This window comes from Sardina pilchardus, chromosome 11 (genome assembly GCF_963854185.1).
Source record: "Sardina pilchardus chromosome 11, fSarPil1.1, whole genome shotgun sequence".
Taxonomy (NCBI): Eukaryota; Metazoa; Chordata; class Actinopteri; order Clupeiformes; family Clupeidae; genus Sardina; species Sardina pilchardus.
In genome coordinates, this window is record NC_085004.1 from 1828375 (window position 1) to 1844660 (window position 16286).

The 16286-nt window shown below is 44.5% G+C and overlaps 1 protein-coding gene across 2 annotated transcripts; it reads right to left on the reverse strand.

Annotated features, from left to right (window-relative positions):
• Nucleotides 1-297: 297 nt before the first annotated feature.
• LOC134095141 (paired amphipathic helix protein Sin3a-like) lies at nt 298-15590 on the reverse strand. Of its 2 annotated transcripts, none has more exons than XM_062548517.1 (21): nt 15356-15590; nt 12971-13183; nt 12501-12680; nt 12297-12403; nt 11906-12188; nt 11457-11708; nt 10967-11119; nt 10712-10867; nt 10423-10509; nt 10155-10273; nt 9810-10020; nt 9585-9701; nt 9191-9429; nt 8448-8631; nt 7379-7991; nt 6847-7016; nt 6282-6455; nt 5630-5722; nt 5102-5196; nt 2408-2609; nt 298-2104 (listed from the first exon to the last, which is right to left on the reverse strand). In XM_062548517.1, the coding sequence occupies exons 2-21, from the start codon at nt 13151-13153 to the stop codon at nt 1883-1885; spliced, it is 3840 nt and encodes a 1279-aa protein (XP_062404501.1). In that variant the 5' UTR covers nt 13154-13183; nt 15356-15590; the 3' UTR covers nt 298-1882. The 2 variants fall into 2 exon arrangements, with proteins under 2 accessions (XP_062404501.1, XP_062404499.1); XM_062548515.1 differs by having other exon boundaries at nt 10712-10894.
• Between the last annotated feature and the right edge of the window lie 696 nt (nt 15591-16286).

Sequence of the window (16286 nt, forward strand, 5' to 3'; positions counted from 1 at the left end):
GACAAATAAACCTGTTGGCAGTTTGCCAGAGGCAAAGTCTTACATAAGGGAGGAAATCCAATTTCAGCCAATATTCATCAAAGTGGAAAGTCTCAGCCATTAAGGAGCTGCCAAACTGTTGAAAATACCTCTATAATCTATAATTAAAAACTACTCCAAGTAAAGCCACTATGAATGCACTGTGGCACACATAGGATTTGTATGGGTGTCTGGTGTGAGTATGGTCACGGTGGCTGAACATCAAACTAATGTGGTGACAATCACAAGTCTCACGCCACAACAAACATGGAGCCAAAGTCAACTACTACAATTTCACTTTATTTAATAAACAACAATGAAATGAATGAAAGGGCAATACATTTGCACATAAAGACATGCCTCCATTGCAGTAATCGATCTCCACAGTGAGCTAGTCAGCCTGCTTTTTCTTTTTCCTTTTTTTTTTTAAACATGTTACACACATATATATATATATGTATGTTTATATATATATAGATCTGGAGGGTACAGAAGGACTTTCTTAGCTCTACACCATAAGATGCTAAGAATTTAAAATGTTAGTGGTGTCAGTGCTTCGAATAAAAACAGGATTTTAGAAATTGAATGAAAAGGCATTCTATAAAACTTGCATTTAAAAAATGCTGGACTTTTTTTCTCTATGCTTTCAAAGGAACATTTACGTGACAATACAGTAAAAGAGGAAAAAGGAAAAGACCAGACAAATAACAAATCTCCCTTTGGTAAAAATGCTAATAAATGATCTTTCATTGTACATACTTTACCAGCCTTAGCCACATCTCCAAGATATCCACAGTCGGTCAGTTAGGGTCTACTACTTTGAAATGAAAGTCTGATATAAACAGTTGGGTCTATGTACAAGTTATTTACACGGGGGCAGCAGCCTGTAGCTTTTCTATCTGTTTTGTTCTTGGTTGGCATGTTTGCGCTGGTTGATTGGCATGGGACACTGACAGTAACTAAAGACATCTGCACGAGGGCGGCAAGAGATTTGCGAGAGTTTGATTTAGAAATCACAGCCTCTACATAGCTTCACAAAGTTGAGACTGTAGCATGATCTGACAGACACACACACGCACACACACACACACATACATACATACATACATACAAAAAATGCTGTTACAATGAAACAAAACAGTGCATACAGCTCATTCCCCCCCATCAGCATTTGCGATGTGGGACTACAGACAATAAAGAAGAAAATGCCGTCTCTTTGACCTTTGCTCTCCAAACAGGCAGCTTGTCGGAACCTCTCGTTTTTAGATATAGTATTGCTAATCTACATTTCCTCTCTCTCTCTCCCTCAAGAAGAACTATGTACAAAAATAAATGAAAGGAAAAGCCACTCAGTAACACCATGAGTCTGGAGGAGTGATGGACAAGTCTGCCTGTGGAAGTCGCGTGTGTTCTGATGGTGAAGTGTCCTTTAGAAGTGCTGAGGTGCACGCAGCAGGTGGCCGCTGCCCCCCCGAAGAGCTGGTACTTAAGTTGCACTTCATTCGTGTAGCGTCACAATCACAATCAAAAGATACAGGAGGCCAACCCCTCCAGCACGGTGCAGTGGACCCATCGATTGAATTAGTTTTGGAGTTTTTAGGGAGATTCCAAAACAACAGGTTGTAAAAGTCTGTTCCCCCCTGACACCCTGGCTCTACCCCCACCGCCCCTCCCTCCAAAAAGCCTGCCATCGAAGTTCCAACGTAAAAAAAAAAAAAAAGGAAATAACAAAACCAAAAAAGAAACTGAAAATACAGAAATAAATGTGTAACTTGAGTTCATAAAACTTCCTAATACTTCACATCCATAAAATTTTTGTTTTTTTCGTTGTTAAAAATGCTGCCCCTCTGCGGCAGGCTGTGGCTCACGGTGAGGTGTACTTCACGCGGTACTTGTTGATGCCCACGAAGTGCAGCACCTCGGGGTGGCAGGTGGTTTTGCAGGGCAACAGCAGACCCTCGCGGCCCTCACCCATCAGCCACTTGCGGTTGTCGGTAGCCATCTCGGACGTCACATGCTCCTTCCGCCACTTGTCCAGCCACGCCTGGAACCGCTGGTGCAGGCGAGTGCTCACCCGCTCATGAGACTGTTAAAAACACACACACACACACACACACACACACACACACAATCAGTAATTGGGCACACACAGCTGCTCACACACTAGCTATTTAGAATAGTCAGATTTCTTAATCAATTTGATGTAAATACAGTGCACTGCACACTTTTACTCAAAAGAGTGCCATAGTTTAAAGGTAAGAGAAAGTGCACCGGCTGTTTCTCTCAGATAATTATATTTATTTGGAGGTTTGTGATCTTAAAGGTTTAGGAGTTTAAAGTTTTTTTTTGTTTTTAAATGAAACCCAAAGCACACATAATTGCATTTTACCTGGTGGGCTCGGAGCAAGGCAGTGCGCCGGTACATGTAATCCTCTGACTTGAAGACATACACCATCTTGTAGGAGTTGAGCTTGAACATGCACTCCATATTCATGCTGTCGGCCGTCTCGGCGGACTTCTTCGCAGCCTCCTTGGCCTCCCGCTCCTGCATCTCCTGACCACGCTGGCACTTACGGATCCTCCGCAGGTTCCTTATGGAGAGGGATTACAGACATTAAAAAAAAAAGAAAAAAACAGCCAGAGGATGAGTTCTTGAGCTCAGCAAATACCCTTTGCTCTCTACTTTACATCAGCCAGTATGAGTGTCTGTTCCAAGTACCAAAGCTCTGCTGTTCCTAGAGTATAGACATATTAAGGGGGGGAAAAAAACAATTAGCTAAGGCATTTTGTTCTACAATCGTTTTTTGAAGTGCATCTGTATGTTTTTGTTTGCCCAAGAGGCAGTTTGTTTTTTTAATCAAATTAATATACACACCCTTGGCACAATGTAAAAAATATCCTAAATCAAGCTAACTCCAGATTCACAAGCATTTTTAAAAATGCAATTTGACATCCCCGCTTTTCATGAAAACTAAATTAAATGTGTACTTACCGCAGGTGAGCGGGGACTGAAACCATGAATCTTATTTTGCATTCAGGGCTCCACTGTAAACTAGCCAATTATTTATTAAAAAAATTAGCAAATACTTTTTTACATTGCTGCAAAAAGGTCAACAAGCCAGGATACGAGTTGGCATAATTTTGTTGAATTTTGTGAAAAATACTTTAAATTGTTTATAAAAAACCATTATGACCATGCAATGGAGGACTTGAGAAATTACATGAAGCCACTTAGGTTTCCCCATTGCTGGGAGCAAATAGTGGAGCAGAGCAAACAAAATAAACCATGTGCTGATAATCTGTACCGACTGCAGCAGTCTTGCTAATGAGTTAATATAAAAATACACATGAGAAATGGGGAGGAGAGGAAACACTATCAGAAGTACATAACAATGAAAATACCCAACTACTGGTCAATTTGTCGAGTGAAAACAATAAAGTAAAACAAATTAAAATTAAATTAAAAAAAGAGAAGAAAAAAAAATATCAAGATGGGTTCCAGATGTCAGGACAGCCAAGCTTCAAGTTCTATGGATGTACAGCTTGTGGGGAGCATGCAAAAAAATCAATGGAAGTCGAGACAGGTAAACACACAGGCTTGACGTTTGACACTCTGGTTTACACCGAAGCCCAGAAATCAGAACCAACCCCATGCAATGCTCTCAAACCTCTGGAAAGAAATACACGCACATTTTTGAGAATACAATTTGACCAGCATTTATTGACAAGCCCCTCTCTCAAATACAGGTCAGGTAGGGCATGACAGACCATGGCAGTTATCACTCAGCAAGCTGGTCATTCTAACCCACAACAAACAAACAAAAGAAAAAAAAGGAAAAAAAAAGAGAGAAATCTTCATCTGGAGAGCAGTCTGTCTTTGATACCTTTTATACACAATGTCTGATGCAGTTTCATTGACATAAATCTTTAAGATCACAAAACATTTATAACTTTACAAAACGAGTCTAAACACGGATTAAATAAGTCACATACAGAATGCCTCATATGAAAAGAATTACATGGATATATAAAAAGGGTACTAATGAGATAGAGAGTGAACAAAAACATCCTGGGCTCGCAAACACAACATCTCTCGGACTTTTTAGCTGAATGCAGAGCATTCAATTCTCATCAAGCCCTTGATTAAAAAGTTTTAATCCCCCCACCCACCAAAAAAACAAAAAGTAAGTAAGTCACGGTATTTGAGGCCCAAAGAAATTGAGGCTGTCCTCCACAGCACCCATGATTGATTATCCTGCAAATCCTTGTCAGGAGACAGCATAGAAATGCAAAAGTCAACTTAAAAAAATTATCAGCATTACAACTTCCCCATCACTGACCCCATCATAATGGTCGTCCTTTTTTAAACCACTGAATGACATAAAATAATAAAAGAGTAAAAATCACTTCTCTGTGGACTTTTAAAAATCTCAAATAAATAATGATCCCCCACCAGTACAATCTTTGGGAAAAAATAACAAACAAAAACAAATTTTACACACACGTACAGAGTGGAAGATTTCACAAACATGGTGAGTTTTGTTTTGTCCCATCCCCTGAGCAGATGCATAAATAAATAAGTCCCCCGTTGTGGAGTACGTGCTCTAATAAAGTGCAATCAAAATGACAGGGGGGCCTGGTCTGCAGCTTAGTTTTTGGAGTGGATGCTGTCGAGACATGGAACAAAAAAAAAAGGAACAGGACAAAAAAAGTGCCTCAAAAAAGAAAGGTGAGACACAAACCCACAAAATGACCACTGGACATTGTCTTTGAACTTAAAAGGTTGTAATACTACGACTCTGTCAGACAGCTCGTACAAATCCTCCACACTCGACTCTCTGACATTCCTCTCGCAAAAGGTATGAAAAGGACAGAGTGTGCAGCTAAAAACAGACTAAGAGGGGACTGTGGAAAGCACTGGGAGATATAAACAAACAAACAAACAAACAAACAAGCAAAAGAGGGATTCAGACTATTTATTTGTCTACTGTGGGTGGGGGGTGGTAAGGGGGGGGGGGGGGGGGAACGGGGTATAGGGGGGGTTGCGCCTTCTGAAGACTGGCACAAGGAGAGGGAGCCTCACCTGGGGAGGAACACAGGCTTCTGAGCGAGGTGCTCCCGGAGCTCAGGGGAGGTGGAGTCCGAGTTCAGGTAACGGTCCACGTAGTCTGACCAGCGCTGCAAAAGAACAGAGCCAGAGGAAAACTGGTCAAAAACACTGCATGCTCGTGAAGCACAACAGCAGTGCACCTGCACCAAGCCTCATCTGCAACAGATCTGTGGTCATGATCAAGCTAACATGTAAGCATTCATACATGGTCGATTAGTCTGAGTGGCGAAACAAATGAGACCAATCAAACAATATGTAATTATTTTCTTTAGTGTTCATTTCTGTACTGAGCACACCCATGTGGCTGTGTACGGATCTTGTTTGCACAAGCCACGTGTGTCAGCTTTAGACAGCAAGCATGCCTGCCTGCACCTGAGCATTCCTAACTTCCAGTCAGGAGGCGTGTCCAACTTCAACCAAAACCACTACCAGCACGGCGACTGTTTTGGAAGAGTCGCAAGGACATGTCTGTGTGGGCGGGCGCACGGCGGTATCCTTTACCTCTGCCTCGGCGGGTTCGTCCGAGTTGTCCTCCTCCGTGTCCAGGAGCTCCACGGCCAGCTGAATATTCCCTCTGCTCTTCTGGAAGTTCAACTGCACCACAAAACACAAGTCAACGTCACTCTTGGAAGGGAGGCCACAAGGGTCTGTATAGCTTGTTAGCATGGCACAGTCTTTGTCTTTATTTGGTTCTGGGTGGAGTGATCCTACTAGATGCACAGTGTAAATCTATCGCTATTTAGACCATTTTGATACATGGCTGATTTCAGGTAATGTTACTCTGGTTACAGTTTGTTTTCCTTCCAGTGGCAACCGTTCTGGATTTTCTACCAGACGGTGTTTAGAAAATCAATCACTGAATGTTAACAAGGATAAATTACAAGCAAGGTTTCCATGTACTTAAGTTCCCTGTTGGCTTCCTGCCAAAATGGCATTTGTCAAATGCCTTCCATTTGTAATGGAAGAATAATTGCAACAAGTTGGTTTTCCAATGCAAATCAAAAAGCCACTATGAAGAGTTTGTGACCAGAACAGAAAACCGGACCTCGACTAAACTCACAAGCAGCCAAAAAACAGCTTTGAAGCAGCTGCGTGAGTGCACAGTGTGGGCTGAGGGAGGAGGCGGTGGTGAGTGGGCGGTGGGAAGCGCTACCTTGAAGCAGTTCTCGTCGGACATGAGCTGCTCGGCCTTGCGCTGGTAGGTGGCCTCGGCGGCGCTGCGCGAGCTCTGGCTGGCCAGCGGGCCGCCGGTGGCGCGGTTGGCACACTCGCCCAGGTACAGCTCCGTCACCTGCACGCAGATCTCATCGCTCACGATGTGCTGGAGCTGGAGGAAGGGGGAGGAGATGCACCGGTCAGCAACACACCACACAGACCTCTCAACACTCAAACAGCAAAAGTGTTAGGCCCCAGCCGTGGCTCAACTGGCTGGGGCACCTGCACCGTACGCCGGCGACCCGGGTTCGATTCCCGCCCCGTGGTCCTTTCCGGATCCCACCCCAGCTCTCTCTCCCACTCGCTTCCTGTCATTCTCTCTACTGTCCTGTCCGATTAAAGGCATAAAAAGCCCAAAAAAATAATCTTAAAAAAAAAAAAAAACAGCAAAAGTGTCCATTTGTGATGCCCTGTTTCCCCCCCATTCACAGACACAACAGCCTTTGCATGCAAGGTCCACATGAACGCCAGTTGGGCAGAGAGGCGAACGCAGCGACACTCACCTGCCTGACGATGCTCTGGATGAGCTTGTCCATGGTGAAAGCGATGTAGGCGTGGATGGTGAACATCTCCCTCAGCGAGTCCTCGTACTGGGACGCCTCCATGTTGCCGTCCAGCAGGTTGCGCACCATCTCCAGGAAGGCCTGGTAGTACTCGTCCACCTCCATGTCCACTTGAGGCAGGAAGAGACACGGTCAGTTCTCAAGCCCTGCTGCACTGGCATACCTTTCACACTTCACAATGCAACATGCTCACATTTACAATGAAAAAATGACATTCTTGACATTTCAATTCTTAATGAAATGCCAGCTACGTTGACAAGCTAATGACAAGCCACACACATAGCATATAGTAATAAACCTAGAACATGGTAATGAACCTAAGAATTTCATTTACATTAACATATCTGTTCTACAGTGCACCCCAGTGGCCAAATCTATATTTTTCTCTCTCTGCAACAACTAACAGTTAAGACTAAGAGTTTCTCCGCTGTCCATGCTGAGCAACAGAAAGCGAAGCGTGCGTGTGACTTACTGGGCTCTTTGAGGCGCAGCTGGATGGCGGGACTGTCGCCCTTCTCTCGGCGCAGGCCGAGCACCTCGCGCTCCCAGGCGCGCTCGTGCGAGTCCTCGCCGATCTGCCGCTCCGCCTGGTTGAAGATGCGCAGCAGGCGCGCGCACAGGATCTGGTGCAGCCGCAGGAACACGTACCAGTTGTTGTTGGCGTAGAGCAGGTTGTAGGCCTCGTCGCTGCCGCTGCCGGAGCCCCGCTGGGCGGCCGCGCTGCTCCCGCCGAACAGCAGCTTGGAGCGCTGACCGCCGCCGGACGCCGCCGTGCCGTTGGGCCGCTTGGTGGCGGCGTTGCCGTCTTCTCCCGCCTCGCCGTCCTCCTCTTCCTCCTCCTCCTCTTCCTCCTCCGCGTCCGAGAGCTCGACGCGGCGCGCGAAGAGCATGTCGGGCAGGAAGTGGTAGATGACCTGCTTGATCTTGTGCTTGTCGTCCTTCTGGATGCCGGCCTGCCGCTTCACGTGGTGGATGATGAGGCCGGCGGCGTCCTCCAGGATCTGGCCGTCCTCGTAGGGCAGGGTCATGTGCGGCCCGGTGGGGGGGGGAGTGGGGCCGCCCTCCTCGGACGCCTGCTCCTGCCGCTGGGGGGGGGGGGGGAGGGAGGAGACGAGATTAGTCTACGCGTTCAATGGAATGGTCTCAAGATTATGAGGGCTAAATGAAACTGAGTGTATGCTGTTGAATGGAAGCTAGCAAGAAGTCTATCAAACACAACAGGAGCACTGAAACGGTCTAGCCAAAAGGTACAATTTTCTACACCTATAAACATTCCTAAAATACTTTCAGACACAGACACTTCTTTTGTTGAGACGAGCACAAATGAATTCATACATAAACTGACAGCATCTCAAACATAATGGCTATTTTCCAGGCAATCTCTGTTCTAATGCACCCTGACAATGACAAAAAAAGCCTGGCAGTAGCTTTGTTGGGGCCTTCCGTTCTCTGCAGACCAACTTCCTGACAGTTTATAAATGACATCACAAAGTGGGAAAACATCTCCTGCCAAGTGAGGCGTTTCAAATGCGCGCTCTTACCTCATCGTACAAAGTCTCGATCTCATTGAGCAGCGTTTTGGAGCGGAACACCTTTGTGTCGTTCTGTTTGAAGTTGATGCCCTGGTGGTCGAGAGACTTCAGGTAATACTTCTCGTTCTGCTCCCTCCAGATCTTATTAAAGCCTCTCTGGGCTTCCCGCCATTCCTCTTCTTTTATCTTTAGCCTGGGAACAAGCACAAAGAAGATGAAACGATACGCACACACGAAATCAAACATACCACCAGAGCGCTCGCTGAAATCCCTCCCTGGTGGCCACTTTGTGCTATTTAGGGCTCTTTCAATAAGCATAGTGCAGTGTGGTGTGGTGTTGTTACCCACCGTTTAAAAAAGAAAAAGAAAAAGGAACTAAACTTCATAATTGGTATGCAAACATGACCACAGGGTAAAGGGCAGAAGGTAAAACTCACAGTCTGAAGCTTTGCATACTGTTACTGTACATACTTGTATACATACTAAGCATTTGCTTGTTGGGAGATAATATTATGGCTCTAGTCTATTCCAAAATGCTTAACATAACTTTTCTATACAGTACCTGTATACAGGATACTGTCTGTCTCTCTCTGTGTGTGTGTGTGTGTGTGTGTGTGTCCGTCCAATTTTCCCAACGCCTGCCTGGAGTGTCTGCACCGTATCAAATTAGCTTTGGCTGCCAAACGAACTTCAGTGGTAGCACTCAGTCATAACAGTGAGTGTCTTGGTGTCCGCGTGCAAACCCAGCTCACCTTTTCAGCACAATGGGGACGGAGACTGCTGGGTTCCTTTTGAGGCCGTCGATGATGTCCGGAGCCTTGTCCCCATATATCCTCTGGATGGCCTTGCGGTGAATCACCTCGGAGGTGCCACCCATGGTGTTGTCCAGCCTGAACTTGGCCTGCTCCTCCGCAGACATGCGGGACAACTTCTTCTGCACACTCTCCAGGACACGGATGGTGGCCAGGTTGGTCTCGAGCACCACATCCAACTATGGGAATTCAAAGTGCCGTAGCCATAAGCATTTTGAAATCTGCTTCAAAATATACCTCACAAGTTCATTCATTACAAGTCAAGATGAATAGCTATTCTTACTTACATACTTCCTTAATACATTTTTAAATCATTTTAATATCGAGTTCCTACCTCAAAACGCTCATCCTCACATCTGTATATGTGTTCTTCATACTGGGTCTTCTTGGAGCTCACAAAAGTAGAATCCTCAGACCAGGAGGGGAATGACACCCAAGTGTCATTAAGCACCTAAAACCAGTCACGAGATACATTGTTACAACAAACAAACATTGTTCTGACGCTGCAAAACGACAAGGGGAACAGAAGAAGTCTTCATCGTCTTTGAACCTGGCTCACCTCTTTACAAAGTGGGGTCCTGCCTGTGCATTTGGGTTGCTGGTAGCTCTTGGGCAATGCTCTGTAACTTGAGCCCAGTCTCTTGCAGGAAGCATAATCTATCTCCATGGCGATGCCCTCGGTGGCCCGCTCCTTGGGAAAGCTCTCGATGTGTGTGGATTCTTTGTAGCCCAGGAAGTTTTTGAACCAGGTGAAGAGCTCTGGGAATTTCCTGTGGGGAATATTTATGAGCGTTTACTCCAGCTGAACAGAATCACTTTACCAGTTCACCAAAGCCTGAATATAGCATTCACTTTATACACATGAAATGCCACATGTATACACATGCTACTGTTGGACTCTCACCCCAAGAAGGGAACGACCAGCTGGACCAGCTCTGCTCGAGCGATAACCTCCTGATTAAAGAGGACCAGGCAACGCAGGAAGTTTTCATAGGCTTCATTGCTGCGCAAGGCTTTCCGCACCTTTCAATAAAAACAAGTTATGCACCATTACTCTCAATTCCATTCACCCAGTAACCTACGTCAATAAAAATGGTCAATTAAATTCAGCTCTTTGGCAATAAAAACAATTGTTTGCTATAATAATTGAAGTTAGATATGTTATGACTCACCTTCTCAAAGAACATAGACTCTGTTCCACCACCAAGTTTGCTTGCCTCTGCCAACTGAGGATCTTTCCCAAAATACTTTGGTTTCTTCTGCAAAAAAAAGGAAAAGGTTTATAATATGTTCACAATGTTAAATAAACAAATCTCAAGCTCCCAATCACGTTCCCAATCACGATTAAAAGTGCAACTAATGCTTTATTTACCCAACAGTGTAATTAATTGGGCAGTTATACTCGGTATGAGGAGCAACATTAAAAGTCCTAGCTAAATGAAACTGCACCGTGCTGCATACCTTGACAGGGGGAGTTGAGGGGGGCCCAGCATGCCTTCTGATCTGACAGCCATTCTGACTGAACCTTTGCTTGTTGTTCAGCTGGGGCCTCTTCACTGTTCCGCCATGATCATTCCTCACCGACTCCGCCTTCTCCGCAGTCGTCTTGCTCAGCAGCTGCGGGGGGAAAATCGTTTTAATGAACTGGGGGGGGAAATGTTTCAAACATTTCAACCGAAACATTCTGCGCGGTGCATATGCAAGAGCACTACTCACTGCCGAGCTGTTGGCATCAGGTAAGAACTGGCCAAACTCTGAGAGCAGATCCTCCTGGTTCTTGAAGAGGCGGGCCACTTGGGCATAGACTTCCTGCTCTGTGAGTGCAGGAGTGTAGTTCCCCCCAGCCTCCTTAGCATTGCGCTGCTCTTTCTGCGAAGATCAAATATGATATCAGGATCAAGTAGGTCATGCAGAAATAAAGACAGTAATAAATAAATGCAGTTCAATGTGGCAAATGCCATGTGCCATGTTACATTTAAAAACGTTGATAAATATCTCCCAAGATTGAATAAGATGTCAACTACAGTAATTTCCTGTGTATTAGTACCATTGTGTATAAGCCACAGGACAGGTGTTTTACACATGTTTAAAGAATCAAAACCATATTAGCTGTCCCTGTGTATTAACCTCATAGCTAAAGAATAATAGTTGGGAAATTACGGTAACATTCTATGAGCAGACTTATTACTATTACTAAGTTCCTCACCTGATAAGTATGCAGGATCTCAAGGAAGGCCTTATAGATGTCTGGCTGGCCTTGGAAGCGGTTCTTGATCTTGTTGACGTAGTTGATGGCATGGTTGAACTCCACCGGCTGGTTGTTCTGTAGGGGCGGGGCACTGGCTGGCGTGCTGCTCACTGGCGTGTGGGGCTGGACTGAGGGCGACCGCGGCGACGCATAGGAAGGGATGGACGGGTTGGGCTGACTGGTCGGGGTCAAGGCTGGAGACTGCATGGGCTGTGGGGAAAAAAACATACAGGTCAGACACTTCCTAATGGATCATAAAACTGTCAGGCTGTAAGCAGCAATATTTCACGATTTAAAAGATCAGGTCACAAAAAGCAAGGCTAAGTTTTTTTTAAGGATTTCTGCAAACAGCTTCCTTTCCTCAAAGGCCATAAAAATATTAGAGTGCACTAAAGCTGGCTACTCACCTTGCTGATTTTGGCTGGAGTTGGCTGACCAGTGACTGTGGTGGCAGCGGTGGTGGTGGGCACAGGCGGCTGGGCCTGGTGAGGCGGAGGCAGAATGTTCTGCACCGATATCCCATGGGGGGTGATGTGGTGAATTTGACCCGGGGTGGTCACATTGACCAGGTCATTGGTCTGCACCTCGATCTTGTAGCCAGGGGGCAAGAAAGTGTTGAAACCCATGATAAGATCTGGGTGGCCTTTGAAAAGCTGTGACACTCTGCTGATGACTCCTGGAGTGTCAATGCTGGACAAACACAACCAATGAAAACGTGAGGCACAATGATAGAACTATGCAGACTGTGATCATAGTAATAGATATGCAAGATATGTACCAACACTGACACAAACTGACCTTTGAGACTTGAACTCCTTCATTATATCAAGAAAGTCATTATAGACTTGAGGCTGATTTCCAAATTGTAACTTCACCTGGTCCAAATAGGACAGCGCATCCTCGACCTAAGACGGGGTAAATCAATTAGACAGGATATTTAGCAAGTGCAGTGCAGTGTAGTTTGGAATGAAGGAAAAGTTTGAAAAAGTTTGATCAGCTAACCTTGAGTCTCTGGAACTGCTGCTGGCCCTGTGCAGGCGCTGAAGAGGCTGGAGCGTGGTGGGGTGCTGGGCCCACAGCAGGCCCCTGGGGATGGACCGCAGGGGTGTGGTGGTGAGGCCCGCTGTGGACCGCCGGGCTACTGGTGTGACCATGACTGCCTGAACTCTGGGCCATTGGAACCTTAAGGGGAAATGAACAAAGACACACACACACAGGATTACAAACAATGTCCATAATGCAGCTGTAATATGACAGGAGGAAACATGCTTAAGTAAAACATTATATATAAGTAAGGAGACAATTTTTCATTCAGGGGGAAAAAACAGATGATATCCACACAATCTAACCTGGTATCTTTGCATGGTGGGGTATCTTATCAGGAACTGAATAACTCAGTTTATACCTCAAAAAGTCAACACGGAGCATAACAATATTAACCTATGGATCATTAGACTCTTGGCAGTGCATACCTGATACCCGTGAGGGACGGAATACTGCATGCCAGAGGACGGTTGCATGTTGTCTGAAACCGCCTCGTACAGAGCTGTTGCTGGGGCTAGGACACGATGTTGGAATCCGTCAGTACTACCAGGGAGTCGACGCTGTTGAGACGCAAAAACAGTTGTGTCCTGTTCCTCCAAGCGCCGCTTCATGGTGTGCTCATGCTCTACAAACTGTGAAATCTAAAGATGGCACACTAGGGGTTAACCGCAGTACAGATGGAAGCTACGTGTTGTGTTGTTTTCAGTTTCACTGATACAACAGCAGAGAAAAACAACAAACTAGGCTATATTGATTTTAAAATAACTTAACGCATGCCACGTTACGGTACAATGAAACCGATATTTCATAATGTGAAGAACTATGAAGCTAACTGTCCGTTTATATGTCTTATAGCCAGCAATATAATTAACGCTAACATTAAAGCCCTTCGTATCCAAACAAAACTAGAAATGACTGACAACACAGCCACGTGATACAAAAGTTTCCATAAAGGATTTTCTAATAAAACTTAAGTAACGTTATGATCCTTGACAGTTACAGGTAAATGGCTAAGACGCTAACGTTAGACATAACATTAATGTTAGCTAAATAGAGCATCATATCCACTTCTCCGAATATTTCATTGATAAGATACTGCGGAAGAGTGTGAGTAATTTGACAGCTGTCATTTTGTTCATAGAGCGGTACCGATGGTTGTGTCACGACTATTTGCATTCGTGCAATTAATGTTAGCTGACCGAATGCTAGCTACCGTTAGCTCCGACATATAAAACGTCAATAAAACCTTTCCAAATGCCGAGCTGGTCGACCCGCTCGTTTTTTTCTGTCAAAGTTAGCAAGGTACGGTTGCCTATGATTTGACAAACCAAGACCTTCACTTAACCGAAAGAATAAACCATCTTGAAATGATTTTTACATAGATCATTTTGAATAAGTTTGTGGTAATACTATAATTCATGTTAACGTTACCTGCCGTTAGACACGTTAGCTAGCGTACGCTAACAATAACGTTGGCTTAACCTTAACATTAGCTATCCTACGCTGTGATCAAATTATTTCTTTTACATGGTTTTGACGTTTCGATTCGTATTTGAGGGCGCTACTGGCAGTTGCAGATTCAAAACAAAGTGGACAGCAACAGAGGAGCAAATCTTTTATTTTCGGTCTTCTGTGTGTAAGAAAAACAACCACGACTGATACTTAGCATAACTGTCGCTTGTGCTAACTAATAACATTGCGAATCCTCGTGCGGTTTGCCCTGCTCGACGCTAACTGGTACGCTTCCGCAAACTCAACTACATATTTAGCTAGCATGTTAGCTATGGGTTTTCAAAAAGTTAGATAACGAGACTGCAGCTTATGGTGTAAAATCAAATTAACTGTCGATATAGTACAATGTACTCACTAGTATAGTCATTATAGTTGAATTTATTAAGTTATAACATGCTAAAGACAAACAGACAGGCTTGCAAGGTACGATACAGTAAATCGTCAAACCACCGAATGCATTTGTCTGCACACCCCTCCCCCTCTGCTTTGCGGCCTGTGCAAAGCTGGCAACCACATCGCAAGCGCCGAACTCGAGGTGAATGTAAACAGCGTCTAGCCATCAAGGGTAACGCAAATAAGCTAGCTACAAGCTATTTGCACGTCTTGCAAACAATGATTGAAATGCTGTTAAAAATTCCGACTTAGTGAATTAAATGTTTGTATGTGTCGACCCGACAATAACATTAGCATTTCTGAACCAACACACACATCAGGCGTCCATAGGAATATTCTGTCTTGTGCGTGGCTAACGTTAGCTGCCTAGTTAGCAAAGAAACAACAAAGCTAGCTGAATAGCTAACGTTAACATCCAACTGTTTCATAGCGCACAAAATTTGTTTTCATTGGGCACACTAAAACTTGCAAGAGCTATCCGCTATTGTATCTTTAAAGAAAAAGTCATCACTTGAGTAATAATTTTCGACTCATCGAACAACTTAACGTGAGAACACTTTTTTTCACTGATCCATGCATTGCTTCTGTCATTGCTAACGTCAGCTACCTAGCACCGTTTTATGCGTCCAACCAGCTTCTGTTGCAAGATGTGTCAGTTAGCAACGCATTTCCAACTTAGCACAGCTGTTAGCTTCATTGCTAACATTACACGGGAAACACTCTCTGAACCATCTTGCCATGTACATGCACCCACTTCGATGCCAAGAGCAAGATTTGGATTTTTTGTTATTTGCCAGTAACTACATGTAATGTCTGTTTTCACAAAAGACTCCTTGCGTAGTTTTCCAGCGAAGTGTTTTATACGCAAGCTAAAGTTAGCCAGCAGCAAGTATTCTAAGAAAACTCACCTCGCAACACTGCGATCCGAAGAACCAAAGTCCCGACCAAACTGCGTTTTTTCTTAAAACAAGTCGATGCGTAAAGATCGTTCATTAATATCACCAATGAATGCGTACTCCTTCACTCGTTCAAAACAAATTAGGGAAACTGTACCTATCACCAGATAACGCGCCAGACACAAATTCACTGCTAGCTATGTTGCTAATTGGCTAGCACTGGAAAACAACCTCTGATGGTCGCGTTCCCACAACGAGAGGCGTGGCTCTGGATAGAGCATTTTGTTACCGCCCATTGACATTTTAAATGCTCGAAGAAGTCAGGTTAAACAGTCCAAAGAAGCTAAAGTGCCATGCTATCTGCAGTGTGCATAGGGCTTCGAATTCAGTGCATTTCCAGATATATCTTATTGCCATGATGTGAATGAACGAACAATGTATTCAGTATAGGAAAAACCGTGGATTGACTGACAGGTTGATTTGTTTTGTTTCGTGTTCCTCATTTCGTTTCACCTCAAGTGCACGTTCATGCAGTGTCCTTGTAGTTTGAAGTCAGTCGGTCTCAAGAGGTTCTCTTGGTGAAGAAATGCGTTTGTGTGCTTCGTTTAAAGCATTTAGGTACGAAGTCTTCTGATAATTATGAATATATTAAAGGTACGTTGGCTACGCATTACTCCATTCATAAATAATCGATTATCTATTGTATTTATTTTATTACACCTGACCCTGGGACAGAGTTTAGACTCTAGTCTGTAGGCTACTGTAGGGGTGGCTGGAGTCTCGGCAATGCAGACGGAAGCCTAAATGTTTGGAGTTGGGTTTTTTTTTTCACCTCTAAGACGAATAATCGTTTTTGTTAACAAAAACATCTCTAATGTCAACGTGCACTGGCAGTATAAAAGGCATAGCACAAAGCCTCTTGGAGATGAGTGATAGGCCTGTA

What these genes read in the sequence shown, in the direction of transcription:
- LOC134095141 (XM_062548515.1), bottom strand. Translation starts at nt 13,153, where the DNA reads ATGAAGCGGCGCTTGGAGGAACAGGACACAACTGTTTTTGCGTCTCAA. An exon ending in CCGTCCCTCACGGGTATCAG is followed by an intron (nt 12,681 to 12,970) that starts GTATGCACTGCC and finishes TTTCCCCTTAAG; the next exon opens with GTTCCAATGGCCCAGAGTTC. An exon ending in CTGGTCGTTCCCTTCTTGGG is followed by an intron (nt 10,021 to 10,154) that starts GTGAGAGTCCAA and finishes TATTCCCCACAG; the next exon opens with GAAATTCCCAGAGCTCTTCA.